Genomic DNA, 19,906 nt, shown 5'->3' on the forward strand with positions numbered 1-19,906 from the left:
AACTGATTATCTTCGTTCTTTAGCTGCCATGTCAATGTATTTGGGACTCACTGTCTTCGTTCCAGAGCTTTCATTTCAAAGTATTAGGGACTCGTTCTTTTCATTTTCGGGCTTCCATTTGAATGCATTAGGGACTCACCTCTTCATTCTGGGCTTCCACTTGAATGTTAAATGGTGTACGGCGCTCGCCTTCACATATTATTCACACCTCACCAGAATCCACTTGGGTTCGTGTCTCGGGCTCGGACAACTTGGGTATGTGAGAAAGCTTACTTGCAGCTTCCTGTGGGTCTGTGGTACTTCCGCTGTTTTCCTGGGTTCTTACTCCTCCAGTTTTACTGGCCACCATGTATAGCATATTTTGTGCTTAATCCCCCCCCCATCCAACCCCAACCCCCCGTGAAACCCATAACAACCATCCAACCAATCATTTCAAAGATACGTGAAATCCCAATGCATTAAACTCTATTTAAGCTTTTTAGTTTTTATATACATGTTGATTCAATGTAGGTCTAAATCAAATGAAAAATATTTACCGCAATCAAATCATTAGATTTATGCGTTTATTAAACCTGAGAAAATATTTTATCTGAAGACAAATCAGATCCTTAAGTATTAGGAATCTAGCAGGCCGATTATCAAGCCCCTTCCTCCTCATGATCCAAATATATAAAACTTTTATATGTGTGCATCTGGAACTCTCTTCATTCTCAGACGTCCATTTTAATGCATTTTGAACTCTCCTCTTTTTCAGGCGTCCATTGTAATGCATTTGGGACTCAGTCTCCTAGTTCTGAGTTCTTCCATTTCATTGTGCTTGGGATCAACTCTTCGTTCCGGGTTATCATTTCGATGTATTCGTCCATTATTTGGGACTCTCTTCATGCGGTTGCGTATATTTCAATGTATTTGGGACTCACTCTCTTCATTCACAAATCAAAAATGGGTTGTTATCCTTAGGTTAAAACGAGACAAAGGACAATTTTTTGTATGTATATTATTTATTGTTGGTGTATGCGTATGTTATATCCCTTGTGATATGTATATTATGTATAGTTGTTATAGTAATGTACCTATTTTCAGGAATTCCTCTGTGATTCTGTCTGCCTTTCTTTATATATGGACAAACTGCGCAGTACGGCCGTTATGTACCCATTTAACAGTAGGCCGGTACCACGCCCACTTCAGTTTGTTACGAACTTAGTAAAGAAGGCCCGGTACCAAATTACACATTTGTAGTACAGCCTATGGTCCGCTATAGCCTCGTTCTGGACAGTCTAGTCTACCTAACGTAAAATATTGATTTCACAGCATCGAACAAGCAGTCTCCTCTACTTAAGAGAAAATGAGAACTGGGCAGTCGAGTCTACTTTTCTTCATATCTTTTAAACCACATATTGTTATCTTTCAACAGCCAACTTCGGCTCTAGATCGATGACGTTCATCTGACACCTAAAGATGCATTTCGAAATGTATACATCTATCGTTGGAAAATGTGCAATCTAAAATACGATTTTGCAAGAAACACATAGAATTACGTATAATGATGACTTAATGAATCTTGTAAAAATTGAAGTTCAATTTTTATAGCTACATACGGCTTAAATTTTTACAAGATTTATTGTGTCATTAATACACTATGCATGAACAGCTTCCCTACGGCCGTTCATGCAGTGTGTGATCGATTTTCCTGACTTACGATTTCTTTCTTACCGTAAAATATGATGTGCCATTCTTACATGCATTTGCATTTTACACTCTTCATTCATGGGCACCCATTTAATTGTACGGGGGACTCACTTTCTTCATTACAGGTCATTTCAACCGATTTGGATACTATTTTCGTTCACGGATGTCAATTTCAACGTGTTTTGTGGTCTCACGTTTTCGCTCTTTGGTGCTAATTTTAATGAATTTGGGAGCCACTCTTCCTTCTACGCATTTGGGACTGACTTTCTTTATTCTGAAGCTTCCATTTCAATATATTTTGGGACACATTCTCTTGGCTCTGGGGCTTCCATTTCAATGTATATGGGAATGTTTTCGTTCTGGGGCTTCCATCTTAATGTACTTAATCTTGATTCTGCGGCTTCCATATTAATATATTTGGGACTCACTCTCTTCGTTCTCAGTCTTCACTTTAAAACAGTTTGGACTCACTCCTTGTTCTGGGTCTCAGTGTCTTCATTCAGGTGCTTCCTTTTAAAAGTATTTGGGGCTAATTCCACTAGTTTTGTGGCTTACATTTATTGTAAAGTATTTGGACTCACTTTCTTCGTTCAGGGCTAACATTTCAACACTTTTGGGACTGACTAGCTTCATTCTGGGACTTCAATTTATTTTAATATATTTATGACTCACTCTCTTCGTTCTAGGGATTCCATTTTAATGTATGTGAGACTCACTCTCTTCATTCTGGGCCTGCCATTTTTACGTATTTGAGGCGCACACTCTTTGTTCCGGAACCTAAAATTCAATGTATTTGGGACCCAATCTATTCGTTCAGGGGTTCCCTTTTTATGTGTTTGGAACTTATTCTCTTCATTCTTTTGGCTTACATTCCAGTACTTTTGGGACTCATTGTCTCTATTAAAGGGCTTTTATTTGAATGTATTTGGGACTCGTTCTGTTCATTTTGAGGCATCCATTACAATGCATTGGTGACTCACCTCTTCATTCCTGGGCTTCCACATTGAGTGTTGATTTGTGAGGATCGCCATTACAAATTACTCGCATCACACCTGAATCGGAGTAAGTTCGAGTCTCGGGTTCGACCAACGTGTGTATGTTAGAAAGCTTGCCAGTAGCTTCCCGTGGGTCCACGTGTCTTCCTCTACAAAATATACTGGCTGCTATGTACATCCAATTCTGCTCTCGAAAAGGACTTGAACCCAAACAGACCAATCGAAACCTATCGATCTAATTTTTGTCCAGGTTTTCGAATTCTGTTTTCACTGTTTCTGATTGTTTTAATACATTGTTTGTCTTTTTTTCCCTTCATTAGTTCCTTAGTTTCCATATAGTAGTTACAACATTAATATATTTCACATTTCCTTTGGACACTAGTAATTTCATACATCTTTTTGGTTCTTTGAATCTCCGTAATGTTTCTAAATGTATAGCCCAAACGATAAATATAAATTATGGCCCATGCCTAAAGAGAATATTTTAATTTGTAATGTTATGATTATCTATCGAGTCTATTGACTTTCTTTGTATGTACCTTCGAAATATTTAATTCCCCCTTTTACATTGCTTTTTTAAATAAAGATTTGCATATCCCATCTACTTAAACGATACATGTAAATTATGGCCCATGCATAAAGAGAATATTTTAATTTGTAATGTTATGATTATATATCGAGTCTATTGACTTTCTTTATAGGTACCTTCGAAATATTTAATTCCCCCTTTTACATTGCTTTTTTAAATAAAGATTTGCATATCCCATCTACTTAAACGATACATATAAATTATGGCCCATTCATAAAGAGAATATTTTAATTTGTAATCTCCCCTTTGACAACCCTTAATTATAAAATCATCTATATCCACTTCTCCTTTATGTATTAATGACAGTAATTTTTCTTTCATTTTTATATTAATGTTTCCATATAGGAATATACTGGAATATACTAATTCTAATATTAGCACGGATTTGATTTGATACTTTAAAGGTATCCAGCCATATTCTAACAATTTTCTTTTTACATCAGATTTGCATTACATGATTAAAAGTAGTTATGCTCGCACAAAAAGAATTTTAAAAAATGTCAAGTGTAAGGAAGGAATAAATTATTTACTCGAAATAGAAGTACACAACGCTGTTACTTCCCCTTAGCTACGATTTCCCACCTATAGAGGACACCAACTGGAAATGACGTACATTTATTTTCACAAGACGAAGTACATGCATTTTGTTGTCGAAAAATAAAACACTATAAAGTATGGATAGGGAACATTAAGATGAAACCAATGAAAACTAATTTACTGTTCAGCCTTTTGTCGATATGCGTGCACGACGCACTATATTGTGTCGCTTTCAAAACTATTCCATTGTATCACAATTTAATTTCAAAATTCTACTTGTTTGCCATATGTAATCATTATTGATGTTCGTCGGTAAATAGTATACACAGCAATAACTTGCTTTAATAGTACTTTTGTAACCCATGCTAGTGAAAAGATTATCATTAGTACTCACAGTGAATGTATTTTCAAATAATGATTTTATTTGAGAGATACTTTTGTATAGTTGACTTGGATACAATACAGTCTTGGTCATTTAGCAGCTTATAATTTATCATGCGTGAATGGCAGGTGCCTTCAAGCAATCGGGTGATATTACCATCTCATATGCGATTTTGTTGTCGGACATAAGCGATACACAGTACAGCCAGCCAACATATACGAGGTTCTTGGATATATTGTTTCCTCAAAAAATTTCGTATGATGAAAAAAAGACGGAATGAATGATACCTATCCAAGGTTAGTTCATTTCATTTTTTAAATTGTTTTACTATGTTCGTCCCGATGTAAATAAGGTATATATATATATATATATATATATATATATATATATATATATATATATATATATATATATATATATATATATATATATATATATATATAATCACAGGCCCTTTTAAACATCATGTCATTATATTCGGGGGGCTATAACTAGTATACGATCAGAAGCTCTGTTAAACAAGAAATTGATATATAGGCCGCCCAGTCTGGTGGCTCTGGATTCTTTTTTCTGATATAGATTGTGTCCTGAGCTGAAAACAACGCTCGGCCGGCCTTTGTATCGGAAACCCGTGGACAGTCCTATACTAAGATGTGGTTATAAATCCGAAAGTATTTTCCTCTTATTACAGATTTCGGACTTATCTCCACTGTCGGACGAAAAAAGAGGGGAATACTCAGAAGAAAAGACCACGCTAATAAGACTATATTCAAATTAAAGTAACTACAACGAGAACACTACACAAATAAGAAAAAAGACTAGCAGTTATAGACTCTCTATCTGCGTCTCCATCTCTTACAGTCTTTTCTGATAGGTTTTTATGGCTCCGTCGCTCATATCGCTGTTGGGTAGAGGTTGAATATCCTGAGAATTGATCGACATGATCTTAAAGGGGTGTACCGCTATTAGCTTTTTATTAATAATCATGAACAGTTATAACTCCTTGCTGATCCAGTCCACCGAGTCCTGCTCTCTCTCCATATAATCGACATACAGAAACATCACTCCCACCTCGAGTGTATCTTTATTATACCTTCTGAAGTCGAACGAGTGTTTCATTTTGTCGTAGTGCGGATTCGGATAAAACTGGGACATGGAACATTTTCTAAACACGATGTCTACCAAAAGAATGTACTTCGCTACTTCAGAACAGACTTCTAGACCAGAAAACACATCAGGAAGATAATAATATGGGAGTTTGAGGTTAATTTGGCGAAAACGGCACTTAATTTCCAGGATGACTATCTTACCGTCGATGAGAGTTTATCCATCGGGACTGTATCTTAAATCGGGTATGTCCTGGATACATACATCATCTCCGTGTATTTAGATGGGTTGGAACAGAACTCCGTGATGGGGTCTTTGTCGACTGATAAGTTTCTTCTATTTTGCTTTTTCTGTTTTTCGTCGTCACTTCCTTGATCTGACATGGATCCTATGGAGACGTTGCCTCCACAAAAGTGTCCGTGATTCGGATTCGGAGTCCAGAGTTATTCCTTACTGTTCCATATTTAATATGACGCATCGTGATGATCAATGCACATAACGGAGAAACGATCATACCCAACCTGATTACCACGAATCCGCTCAAGGTTCCCAGCGCAGACAGTATCACGGGATCGTTGTACAATTCCTTTTTTAATCTTTCTCTGTCTTCCAAGGGAACGTAATGCTTTACTAATTTACAGTATAAATCTAGAACACTGACACAGAGAGATCGAGACATTGCCGAAGATACAGCCATGCCGATTCTAGATTTCATCGTCCGTACCTTAGAGTCAGTAAGCTTTTCCACGTCTTTAACAGGATCACCGGGCGGGATGTAGGATTTAGAACAGAACACGTTTGATGGTGATATAAATACAATGTTTAATAACGAACGAATGAGCAATTAGTTATCATTTAATAAGTGCGTATATATGATCCAAGTATTGGATTAATTAACAAAAGAGGCACGAACTTAATGAATATACGAATAAATGGCTTTACACAGTACAAGCACAAGTTGTGAATAATTCACAATGATTTCACAACGAAAGAATGATGTGTTTTACTCAGATAGTAAATGTATTTACTCAAATAGTGAAATTATGTAAACAAAAAGGAACAGATATGGGTTTTACAAACTCTCAAAATTAGCCCACTGCTAAAAGATTACAGGTATGGAGTTACACTCCGCCACCAGCACACTCGGCTAACAGTCACACTGGCCAATCAAGCTGTCAGTATTCATGGTTGGTCAATCAAGCAGTTAGCATCCACCAATATCGGTCATAGACGCCCGATCACCTGCTACTCGACCAGCAACACTGTTTATTCAATACCACGGTTGCAATGGTTCAGCTTCACAGCTGCTATGGTAAACGTCTAGTGTTGACTCCGATCACTCCGATAACCGATCGATCTGATCAGCTCTACAGCTAATCACTCAGGTCACTCGGTTCAGTCCGACCACTCCGATCACTCTGGTCATTCGGGTCAGCTGAAAATACATATAACAACGTGTACTATGCATGACACAGGCATTCACGATAAAACCTGATGACGTTATAATGTAAGTTGTACAGATAGCATTATCGACACAATTAAAAAATAACAAACAGGTTCAGAAGTAAACCTAACAGTGACCGAGAAGATTCCTACAGTACTAAAGGTTTCTTAAAAGTGCAGCTTTATATTGCTAATATAAATCCCTTGCTAAGTAACAAACCAGAATAGAAAATAATTACATTATACTACGTAAACCAAAGATACATGCAAAATTACAAAAATAAACGTGGCAGTACAATAGTTAATTAAGAAATTAATAACTCACATATCTCTACAGCTGAAGATGTGCAAGTCCTTAAAGTAGACCCGTCACTTATACACAAAGTCGTCATACATTGTCTGTGCGCTGGAAGCATCCGGTTTTTCCCATTGAAAGTACTTCGCACGTGCGGCATAAGGTGAACCGAACTCACTATTTTGAAATATTGTACAATATACATAAATCATCCTCGGGTATCGTGTTACACAAAAAATGAAAGCAGAGTACATGCTGTGATAAATAAAAGGATTTATACAATTCCGTGTCAGCCTCTTTCGGGCTCAAATTTTTTTCGCGTGTACTCCATGCACTTTCCCTGAACGATCACAGTCTGAATCAGTTCTCAGGCGAGGACACTTCATGCGCATGATCGCTGATTCCTCAATCACCCTCTTCAGATGATTTTCCACGAGAAAATAGCTCACCTAGAAAGTTGGCCATCTTATAACATGCATGTATTATCTTGACAGATAGAAAATACTCATGAAGAATCACCATGACTGTAATCAATCCTTCGCAGGTGAACATGTCTATGTTCTCTATCGTAAGTATGATGTGGATATAAATTCGAGATCGAAATGCAGGGTCTCGATGGGGATGTGGGGCTGCTCAGTTTTTTAATCGGGATGTAGGTTCACACAGAGAGTATTGGTCTTGATCGAAGTTTATGTCATATTCGGAGTTTATATCATGCTCGAGATAATATCATATTCGGGGTTTATGTCATGCTCGAGATAAAGTCATACTCGGGATGATTTGTCTCGATCGGGATATGGGTCCACTCAGAGATGATTTGCTTTGATCGGAATGAATTGTCTCGATGTTAGTCAATATGATGATGTCTAATATCTATTGGATATACAAGAGATCAGATACTCTTTATACTCAGAAACAGTGTTGAGATGTTTCCGATCCGCGTGGGCGAACTCAGGCATGGGGAAATCGGGCCGGTTCATCTTATAGTGTACACAGGTAGGGTCTTTCCATCGATGTCTATCTCTCCGCGGAACACTGATGTTGCCTCGTCACGTGGAGTCACATCGGATAACCATGGCTCAGTGAGAAAGTTTCTAGTAAGAGTAAGTTTCTCATGCTCGGAGGAATTATACGCTTTATGTTTTTCTTTAACCACTTACTCATCACCTTACAGCGCTCGAGTATATTGCTCATAGGTCTCCGTGGACTCGTGCAAAAATTCCACGCGTTCGTCAGATATCTTGTCTTGACATGTCTCCACCTGACACACACTCTGAAGATAGGTCTTCTTTTTCTCGTAAGGGTCCTTGAACAATTTTTGATACGTATGCTTAGTTTCGGGAACATGATTAAAATCTGTTCTTACCGCTGGGAATGGTACCATCGACGACGCCAGTACTGATACGTTGTCTATATGGAATCATCAGCTTCGGTGGAATCTCGTGAGAAAATAGCACGGGGATAATCTCGGGATAGAAGTGCTGACGTACTAGACGTAATCCGTGGCGGTCATCATTGTGAGAAATCTATCCGTGAAATAGGGGCAGGAGATGCTTTCTTCTAGCGTGGATTGACAAAAGGCAATACCGTACGCTGGGAACACATCATCAGCTACGGGGATCGAAAACGAGAAATTTGTGGTCCATCGATCGAGTATCAACTGCATCATCGCTTTGACTAAGACTTTTTCTCGTTGAGGCATAGTAAATCTCAGAGACACATCTGAATCAATTACTAGCTTGCTTGGTGGCTTCTACGGAGCTACGACACGGTGAGAACATGGACAGCATGGTGGATCGGGGACCGTCGATGGAGATACCTGATTCTACGGTCATAATATATATCATCACGTCGATATCATCGTAGGCTGTTTCGATATTCTTGAAATCCTTTTCTTTCTGAGCTGGATCGCTGTGCCCATAGTAGTATCGGACACGACCTCCTATGGACGATACTGTTTTAGCCAGTTCTTGTACGTAGTAAGCACCATTTCTTTTCGCCTGGATAAATACGAGATCCTCTCGCAGTCCAGCTTGATATACATGTGACTGATCAGTTAATTCAGACATCCCTACGCGTGGAGATGTACTTTCACCGTCTTGTCCATGTCTGGCATGTATTCATTTCTGATCGGGGTGGGGGTCATTGTCGTCGTATCTTTTCGATCAGAACTATATACGCATCATTGGTGTCCATATCCAAGACAATGACCCGTTTGGCTAGTCCTATGGGTATTTATAGATGTTGCCATTGATCTCGGTGATGAGCCACATGAGACACATGACGAATGATCCCATGAAATTCATCTAGCAGGAGACATCCGGTCGTTCTTAGCCCTCAGTCCTATGTAAGGATTCTGCCTGGGTAAAAAATCGTCTGCTATCATTGAGATTGATTGATCTTTCCGAGGATATCCAGGTATTATTCTAGATGATGATCCGCTGTCGTTTTACTCGTGAAGGGTTTTCTGTAGGATACGACCACAACTAAATCAGACCGTCGATTGTACTCGAGGTCGCTTCATTTACCAAGACAACACGCAAAACAGTCGATGTACTCGTTGTCGGAGGAATGTCTGTGATATCATGCTTCACCTTCGTTCGTGGGTCGTTCTGCGTACGAAATGTAAAGGGTCATTGAAATGAATCGGCCCGATCGCACTGGACGGTGTTTCTTCTTCAGAATCAGTTAGTAGTCATAAACACTTAGATTTGAGCGTGAGTGTCTCTAGGTTATAGTATCCAGGTTCGAAAGGATAGTCGACGGTGTTACCTCCTATGGTATAATCCAGTGTGGACCCAGTAGGATCGTTATTCCACCCTACGACGTAAGAAAATCCATCAGCGATAAGAAATAATTCTGATCTCGATTATCGATGTGATTTCAGCTAGGTCGTCGTCCCCGATGTCACGTCGGTAAAGACCATATTAAACATGATAGCTGTATGATGATCTTACCGGGCTTAAGAGTAGAATATGATCACGATAGCTCCTATAACCATTACGACGATGCTGACGGTCTTAATCTGCGCGGTGATGCTATCACTGGACGAGGTCTCGACGCCGATGTTCTTTGTCGGGGATCCTTTACTGTCTCGCAACGGAGTCTGTGGACCCGTGGCTCCTAGTGACGTAGGCACTGTGGGTGGGTCTTTAGTGATCTTATTCTGATGATCCTCATTCGCGACATAGGTGATGCCCATGAGAGAGCGAACCTTGTGAAGACTGTTCGTGATCTTAAAATCCACCTTGAGACCTAACTGTCCGACCCGCTTGACAAACTTCTTTTGAGATATTTCTGAAAAGAAATAGATAGGTGTTTTATACACAAGATGCAAGGACATCTCGACGAACTTCAGTCGTGCTCTAGGATTAGCGTCTGAAAGAAATTACCCTGAACCTTGTTGCCCGAAGGGGGGATTCTAGTCAGTCTAGTCGGAGCAGTCATGGGTGAGTTCACTTAGTAATACGGACTCTGAGTGATCGCTACGACCCCTGATGGGGTGATTTCTGGGCTGGTAGGTGCGATGAAATAGACAAATCCAGCCATAGCGTCCTCGTCCTGTTGCTGGATGTCGGTAATCAACATGTTGGAGTCTCCTATATCGTGGATGGGAATAGCATATCCCCAGGGATACGTGGAACGATGAGGATTTCATTCGATGTTGGACGCAGAATTACTTTTAACACTTCTTCCCAGTCCTGAATTATTTCCACTCTTGATTCTCCAGTCGGCGGTTATGGAATTCAACCCGAACCGATTGCATTTACGATGGTAGGCCTCGAAATCGTAATGAGAATTCAACTCGCTCCAGTTCGATTCGGTAGACTTATTGGGAAGTGCCATCTTCCTCCCGTTGAGGATCCTCAACACGGTGTGTTAAAGACGTGATGTCAAAGGGCTGATTAGGTCATGTGATTCGTCTCTTCCGTCAAATCTTACAGACTGAGGACACATACCGTGGTGACGCAGTAAGAAGCAAAGTTAAACTGATTCTGAACAAAGGACATCAATCTCTCCATCGACTTAGGATATAGCCACGTTTCGTCTATACGATTAGCCACGATGACACGCTGGTTCATCGTCACTGGGGTATAACTATTATCTCCGGATAATCCTACGGAGTCCATCCATGGATAGCTTCCGATGTTTCTATTTCTTTAATTCTCGTCCCAGTTATACAGCATCGTGGTTCTAAAAGACTTATCCTCGTCATAGTACACCTCAAGACTAGATAATTTATCTGCACGGCATTAGGACCTGAATGATCGTCTGGAATATATAACCTGGGACTAGAAGAAGCATCGACGGTGTGGAGAAAAGCGTCTTCCTTTTTTCTCGTCTTAAATGTATCTTCCATCACGGGGTCAGGTATAGCTCTGTGTTGAGCCCAAGACACTATAGCTACCAAACTGCTACTTCCTCCTGATGCTGAGATATTCTCTTTATCTCACCTCGGTAAGGAGTCTTATCCCACATATAATGAAAATTACTGTCCAGATAAGTCAGATCCATCTGTTTCAGGCAGAAAAGAATATATATATATATATATATATATATATATATATATATATATATATATATATATATATATATATATATATATGATCAGCCAATCTTTGAGCTTGATAAACAAATCCATAAACCACTGAAATAATATCTTTGGCAATGAAGGCTGCTGGGCCGGGATAGGTTCTGGTGGAATCGAAGTTGGTCCAGGCGTCGTTGAACCAGAAGGAGGGGTGACCACGGCCGATTTAAGTGAAGCTAAAACGATCGGTGGAAAGATCGACAATGCCACGGATGACATTGCCCCTCTTTATAAAAAAGACCTCAACAACGGCAGGAGCGTTGACGTGTTCTTTCTACTTGATCATGGTTATCTTTCAGGGAAATATGAGTCGTGTACTAAGACCAATGCGAAAGGGCCATGGAAATAAGTCCGCAAACTGTAACAAGAAGAGAATATTTCGGACTGATCTAAACCGTAAGTTTATCGGGAAATACTGTAAGCGAGAATGTTTTCGGGACTTCCGCCGCACTGCACTATGAGAGCCATTTCCTGCAGATTATTAGAAATGCACTTACGTAGAAGATACAGTGACATCTTGATCTGTCTTTTCCGCGGTTCTGAATTAGGCCTACGATCGACACTGGATTCACGGGTCACGGGTCCATATGATTAATCCTGCAGGGGAAAACATCAATGAGATCCTCACGCGGGTAGAGAAAACTTATTGATCAGAAAAAGACGATGACGAAAAGACGTTAGTGATCATGGCCGATAGTGCCGACTAACTTATGTCCGAGGTAATGGAAATGTACTGTCGTTGCGGAACTTTACGTCCAGACACGCCAAGATCTCCGTATGGTCTAACGCTGTCGCTAACGATTTCATAGAACATACGTGATTCATGATGTTTTTATACTGTAAGGGCTCTACGTCGTTTGATTCTGACATGAGAGAAAACAACAGTGTGAGTCCTGAAGATCAACACCTAGCATGGTCTTATCTCGAGTTAAAATCAAACGGTGCTCTGTGTCTAAGAACAGATCCTTCCACGGGCTACTACTACTTATCGCGAGACTAGTGCGCTCATTTAAATAAATACTCTGCACTATATTGTATATAGTGAAGTCACTCAAGATGTTTCACTAGGAGTCTCATCCTATCTATAACAACTATGAGAGTGATAAGGAGTAGGCACATCTGGACAAAGAGACAGTAAACGTTTCTATGTCGAATACTGGATATCGTATTATAAATATGTATGGTCCCTATGGGATAAGAAAAACGATATAATCCTTTATTTGATATATTTTACTTACGCCCTTTATATGTCTCTTCTCATATGCACCACAAAGGTTCATTCCACATTTTGGGGGTAAACAGGGTCTTTCGGAAAAAGAAAGAACCCTCTTGTCCCATAATCACTATTTTGGTTACATCCATATGCAACACAGTGTACCATATTTGCTGTACAAAAGCACGCTAGTATGATATATTACATAGACATTTACGTGGGGAAATTAAACACTTGACTGGCCATGCTGAATAGAAGGGATAAATGTAAGTCATATCTGTTTTCGGTACGCAGAAACTTTTCATTGTTTACGGTGATTGGCAAATAATTTTTTCATTTGAAAAATCGGAATTTTAAGTCTTATTAAAAATGTTTCTGCGTGCATACATAACAAATGCGTTTTGTATGATTATAATAATATCACACGTTAGTACAATATAGGTAGCCTGTGACCTTTTAAAGAATCTGCTCAGATTACACACATGGTGAGGTGATCTCCTTTTATTCAGTTTCATAAGAAGATTAAAATTCTCGTGGTATCTTGTACGTTTGCACTTTTTGAGGATTCACATATTTCCATCTTAATTCCATCAGTTCTTAATTATGATACTATTTTTATGCAAACTTTGCCTTCCCTTGCCTTATAGTATGCATGTATACCTTCAGTTGTAGTGTGTAATGCATGCAATTTTCCAGTTCTTTTTCATTGCATTTGTGGTTTGCAATATATATATATATATATATATATATATATATATATATATATATATATATATATATATATATATATGTTTGTGTGTGTGACACAAAATATTTTATACTGCGGTATTTCTGAACACCTACCACGTTAAACCGTAATTATATTATGGACCAACAGTTTCTGGTAGAGGCTCCGGACACGTTTTAAAAATTCTTACTTTGATTTGTAGCAAAATAACGCCATATTCGAGTCAATATACTATTTGAAAATAATAGAATTATCTTGAGATAAAAAAAGTTAATTTAGATTAAAAGAAAATCGCAGACAACCCTCACCCCTCCCTGAAAATTTAATGGTCAGGACCTTACTGCAAATGAATTAGACACCCTGTGAAATACAATATGCTGTCATCAGAAAGCACTGAAGCCTACAATTCTTTCTATGCAATATTTTTATAATAGGCAGTGAAACTTTGAGTGGGACGACAACACTTGGACAAGATATTTATCAGAGAGGGTAAACAAGCATAAAACGTATTTACTCAGCAGTTGAGAAAATATTTAGTGGTCTAAAGCGCTCTTCGTTACGGATCACTGCCATCTCACCTCTGTCTGCGGCGGTTCGAGTCTAAGATTCAGCCAATGTGGGCATGTGAGAAAGCCTGCCAGTAGCTTCTCGTGGGTCGGTGGTTCTTTCCGGGGTTTTCCGGGTTCTTCCTCCACCATTAATACTGGCCGCCATGTATAGCCTATCGTGCTGAAAAATGGCGTTAAACCCCACAACAACCACCACAACAACATTTCAAACAGAAAATAACTGCTCTCACAAAAACGTCGGACGATTCTCAGGTATTGGCAAGGAATACATGTACTCAGCACATTAACAAAAACTAGCCAAAAAACCCCTAAATATGACGTTGTTTAAATCCGACATCTTTCACAGCATCTCTTTTGGCCACTACTTCGGCATATGTGACGCGCGTCAAATGTGAGACATGGATTCTAAATAAAGTTCTATTTGTAATATCAAAACCAATCTATTCAAATACAACTGTTTTGTAAAAAAAAAAAAAAAAAATAAATAAAAAAAATAAAAAAAACAAAACAATTATTGAACTATTTTGTCATGAAAATTGAAAACATGCTAACATCATTACAGTCTTAACAAGATTACTCGGGGGTTTGCGTTCATGCCACAGTGACGGAGACTACTGAAGTACGGTACAGGGGTTTTGCGTACATGCCACAATGACGGAGACTACTGAAGTACGGTACAGGAGTTTTGCGTATATGCCATAATGACGGAGACTACTGAAGTACGGTACAGGAGTTTTGCGTACATGCCATAATGACGGAGACTACTGAAGTACGGTACAGGAGTTTTGTGTATATGCCATAATGACGGAGATTACTGAACTACGGTACAGGGGTTTTGCGTATATGCCATAATGACGGAGACTACTGAAGTACGGTACAGGGGTTTTGCGTACATGCCACAATGACGGAGACTACTTAAGTACGGTACAGAATTTTTTTTACCGTGGTACTTAGCAAGAAAAATATACCGCGGTAAACTGGTATAGCGGATTTTGTGTGTGTGTGTGTGTGATGTTAGACCGTGAATTAATGGGTTTTCAAACATAACTAACTAAAAAATGCATTGAAAGACGCATCACGTTTTTCGCCACTGCGCTGAACATCGATAACATTAAGATTACAAATTTGACCCTTCTTTTTTGTCATTGTTCGGTCTACTGGCAGGTAAGGCAACTTCTCACGCTTGAGAACCGGTTTCAAATCCCGCAACATGTTTATATCTTGTTTATGTGTTTTTGCCTTGTATTAGGAAATATCATAATGTTCCTACTACTATTTTTCCGTGCAAATATACTAAAATACAGCGGAACATAACATTTGCGTATTTTCTGTCTACTTGTTACACGACCTGGTTGTATTTCTTTACAAGCTGGTTTTTGGATCTTGAGTTCCACTGTTATTACTTTATTTGAAGTCAACACTGAACGCTTTGCTTTTCATGTTGTTAATGGAAAAGTTCTGACAGAATAGTACAAAAAATACAATGACACATCAAGTGAAGAAAAGGACAAAATTGTCCTTACCCACTAGACAGCACCGTACGTCTAATCCAGGACAAACGTAAACTCGTTAACAGAAATGGAAAATCAAAACAGTATACACGAAAGCAGAATGAGAATGGTTCGTACTGCGTGAGTATTGCCTTCTTTGGTTGCATTGTGAAAATCTAACTGCAACGTCAGTGTCAAAAGGTTGAAAAGCTGATATGTATTATCAAATATTTATGTAATTATGAACATTTACCACAATTGGGGTTTATAAAAAATAAACACGGAAATGGTACATCTTCACATTTTATGCTATTAATGATACTACTACTACTAAAACTACTACTACTTTTCAGGTGTGGATGAGCATGGAGAACCTATTCATTGCAGCATGTATCGCCATCTATGGACCAATGTCCCCAAGGAATGTTTCGAGCTTCCGGATTATACTTTCGACCAACATTTTGGCAAAGCCATTCCGTCATTCCCGACCAGAGAAGTCATCCTAGACTACCTGAGTGGTATTTCTCCAACTCACACTTTTGTACATATACTACTGATTCTTCAGCCAGATAGTATTTGATTATTCTAGGTTTGATTTAACGAAGTACTGTACGTTAACCATTTGTTTTATTTTTCATGGAAGCCAAATTTGATATTTTTTTATGTATTTTTTATGTAAATCATCTTCATCACTGTTATATCGTACCATGTTTAATAACGTCGTCATTTAATTTTAACGTTAAAACATGCACTTTTTTGATTATTCAATTAGAGTGAGTTCTATTCGGCGTATATTTTCATTGCTCACCAATTCTTTTATTGATATGACTATCCTGACTAATATCTTTGTTATGTTTCCATAGGGCGATGGAAGACGGTCAATGCAAGAAAGTTTGTTCGCCTCAATACTATAGTAAAGAACGTGATCTACAACCCTGACAAAGATAATTTCACTGTCTGGGCTAAGGACAAAGTTGAAGATAAAGACCTACCTCCGGAGCAGTTTAGTCATATTGTAGTGGCCACTGGACATTTTTCTGTTCCTAATATTCCCTACTTTAAGGGGATTGAGGCCTTTCCTGGAAGGGTCCTTCACAGTCATGACTTCCGAGATGCTCGCGAGTTCAAAGGTAAAAGACTGCTAGTGATTGGATCCAGTTATTCTGCTGAGGACATTTCACTCCAGTGTGTAAAATTTGGTGCTATGAGTATCGTAATCTCCACTAGATCTGGACCCATGGGTTTCAGATGGCCGGCACAAATTCAAGAGCGACCGCTTCTGGAGAGAATAGACGGACAAACTATTTACTTCAGGGATGGCACCTGTACGGAAGTGGATGCTGTAATTTACTGTACAGGGTACAAACACACCTTCAGCTTTCTGCCAGACAACCTGCGTCTGCAAACAGAAAACACAATCTGTCCGCCAAATCTGTTCAAAGGAATTGTTTGGGTCAAGGGTGGCAGTAACAAGTTGATGTATATCGGCATGCAGTACCAGTTCTATACCATGACTATGTTTGATATACAGAGCTTTTGGGCTTGCCGCGTCATTTTGGGCGAAACGACCTTGCCTGACAAAGTGACGATGGAGACAGATATAGCCAGATGGATCCAGAGATTAGAACGTGTCACGTCCTTCGCTGATGCAATCGACTTCCAGACAGATTATGTAATGGATCTTTGTCGAGAGAGTGGATATCAACACAACTTGGACATGAAATATATGTTTAAAGACTGGGACCAGAAGAGGAAGGAAAGCATAACTATGTGTCGGGACAATGTGTTCAAATCCAAGTTCACAGGAACAGTTTCAAGCAAACATAGCAAGCCGTTCATGGCTGCTTTTGATGACTCTTATAATGCATTTGTTAATTAAATCTTCAGCGACTGGTCTAAAATGCCATAATCACTGGAATATCGATATTTACAATTTTATGTATTAGACATGTACCTTTGCAGCCTATAGCAAGACTATAATACAATGCTATGTATTGGACATGTTCTGTCAGCCTTGTGCTAGGCTGCAGTGCTATGTATTAGACATATACCGTTGCAGCCTATTGCGAGACTGTACTACAATGCTATGTATTAGACACGTTACTGCCCGTCTTGTGCTAGGCTGCAATGCTTTGTATTCGACATGTACCTTTGAAATCTTTTGCTAGACTGTACTGCAGTGCTATGTGTTAGACATGTTCCTTTTAGCCTTGTGCTAGGCTGCAATGCTTTGTATTAGACATGTACCTTTGCAGTCGTGTGCTAGACTATACTGCAATGCTTTGTATTGGCCATGTTCCTGTCAGCCGTTTGCTAGACTGAACAGCAATGCTATGTATTAGACATGTTCCCGTCAGTCTTGTGCTAATCTATATTGCTAAGCGCTGTATTAGACATGTACATTTGCAGCCCTGTGCAAGGTTATACAGTTGCGAGGATGAATCCTAACTTACTGAAGCATACTGTTGGTAAAAAAAGCCTTTTAATTTGAGAAATAAATGTCGTAACACTAACGGTGCTGTGATAAAAACGTCTTTCACAATGAAATCATCCAACATGCCACTCCAGAAAATTATATAGGTGTCCGAAAAAGAAAACATTTCAAAATACGGATTTTGTTTTATTAATCTGTATTTTATTTTGTTTTAAAAAGCAAAGCAAATTGTCTTGAGTTGTAGTGATACAAATATATGTGTATAAAATATTAGTTTCAATAGTGTATTATGCCAGAGGAGAGACGATAGTGAATATGTAAGTGATAATGCAATACTTAAGAAGACCTAATATTATTATTCTCAACTGACGCGTGCAACCCACGCCTCTCGCATTACTATATCACAAAATGTGGCTATTTCAAACATTAACGTGTGTGTATTTGCGTAAAGACACTGAGATAACTGACCCTGTACAATACACAACTTTTGTAAATTTTGTGAATGTCTTCACTTTGACTTTTGCTTAAACTTAAATGACGTTAATATCACACGAATGCTCAAGATTTTAATATATTTTCAGCATCACAGAAAAAGAGGCCGATATACTGTTTTCGTTTTTTTTTTAATAGAAAATTAATATGTTGAAATTAATAGTTATTCTTCTTTTGTTTACTAGCTACACATATTAGATTACTTGCTACGCATATTAAAATTAGCATTTTCCTTAACAATGTTATGTGTACTACTTTCTTCCTTTCTTAATTTTAGGATACTGCAACATCGTCTCCGTGTTCAGAATCAATAACTTACCTGTAACAACAAATCTTAAACACAAACCATTAAAACAGTGAAGTATCCTAACGGATAGATGTTGAATATTTCTAATTTAATTCCATCTCGAGCGACTAATTGTGCTGATACTGTATATGTAAAGAATTCTGCAACTTTACTGGGTTTGCTAAGGGTTTGCTTAGGCGCGACATTGGTGACACAAAAAAACCCAACGAAGATAACTCTCATATTTTTTCAACTCTGCTATACAATTGTTACAATAACAGCACGTGTCCTTTATGTAGAAGTTCAATATGATTGAAAAGGAATTCTTACGCTAATAAATTTCACCAAAAGAATTTAACTTTTTCTGCTTTTTTCTGCTTGAAAGTAGATTGAGGTGATTTGACCGCTTAATGTTAAATCTGATTTAAAACTTGAATACTCAAATGTCCTAATGTTCTTAGGACAGGCCCCATAAATTTTGATAGTTTGTGTCCATGGGAACACCACACCCAAGTTGATTTGCACTCTGCTATCATCGGCCCTCAGCTTCTATCTCTGGCTGGTATAAACTACGATATAAATAATAACTATTTACTCACAATGTGTCCTAATTAAAGGCAACTCATGCAGGCACATGTAACTTAATGATTAGTGTCTTATTTACATGCATTTAAACAATCACATGTTTTGTTTTGATTTTGGTTTTATTTTTTCAGTTACAATTAAATATTTTAACCATTTCTAGAGACAGCTATGACCTGTTCTTACTTTGCTCTGTCTCATAGAATGATGTACGTGCAATTTTTAATTTGAAAGGATTTGCGTATCAAGATCGAAAGCATTCTTCATACATTTAGAAGTATAGTAGATACAGCAGACATTTGAACTTAAAAATCTTTCCTACGCTTTTATGTAAGATTCTCTTTTTTCTGTACACCTCTATCGTCTTAAATTGCAGATGGACGTTCAACTGGGGTGTCGTATAAGTAGGGGTGGAGACTATCCAAATTATCGGGGCTTGCACTAAGACTAGTAAGCGAATACATAAATTTTAGAAAGACGTTGGT

The 19,906-nt window shown here is 38.5% G+C and overlaps 1 protein-coding gene across 2 annotated transcripts in view; it reads left to right on the plus strand.

Annotated features, from left to right (window-relative positions):
* LOC149778297 (uncharacterized) overlaps positions 1-18,793 on the plus strand; it is a 36,460-nt gene extending 17,667 nt beyond the window's left edge. For both annotated transcript variants that reach the window (XM_089939112.1, XM_089939113.1), the window contains exons 3-4: positions 15,981-16,145; positions 16,491-18,793. In XM_089939112.1, coding sequence (XP_089795238.1) covers positions 15,981-16,145; positions 16,491-17,506 — 1,181 coding nt within the window. In that variant the 3' untranslated portion in view covers positions 17,507-18,793. The remainder of the gene's footprint in view (positions 1-15,980; positions 16,146-16,490) is intronic.
* Positions 18,794-19,906: the final 1,113 nt, after the last annotated feature.

Source organism: Sinohyriopsis cumingii, chromosome 17 (genome assembly GCF_028554795.1).
Source record: "Sinohyriopsis cumingii isolate HCF-2022 chromosome 17, ASM2855479v2, whole genome shotgun sequence".
NCBI lineage: Eukaryota > Metazoa > Mollusca > Bivalvia > Unionida > Unionidae > Sinohyriopsis > Sinohyriopsis cumingii.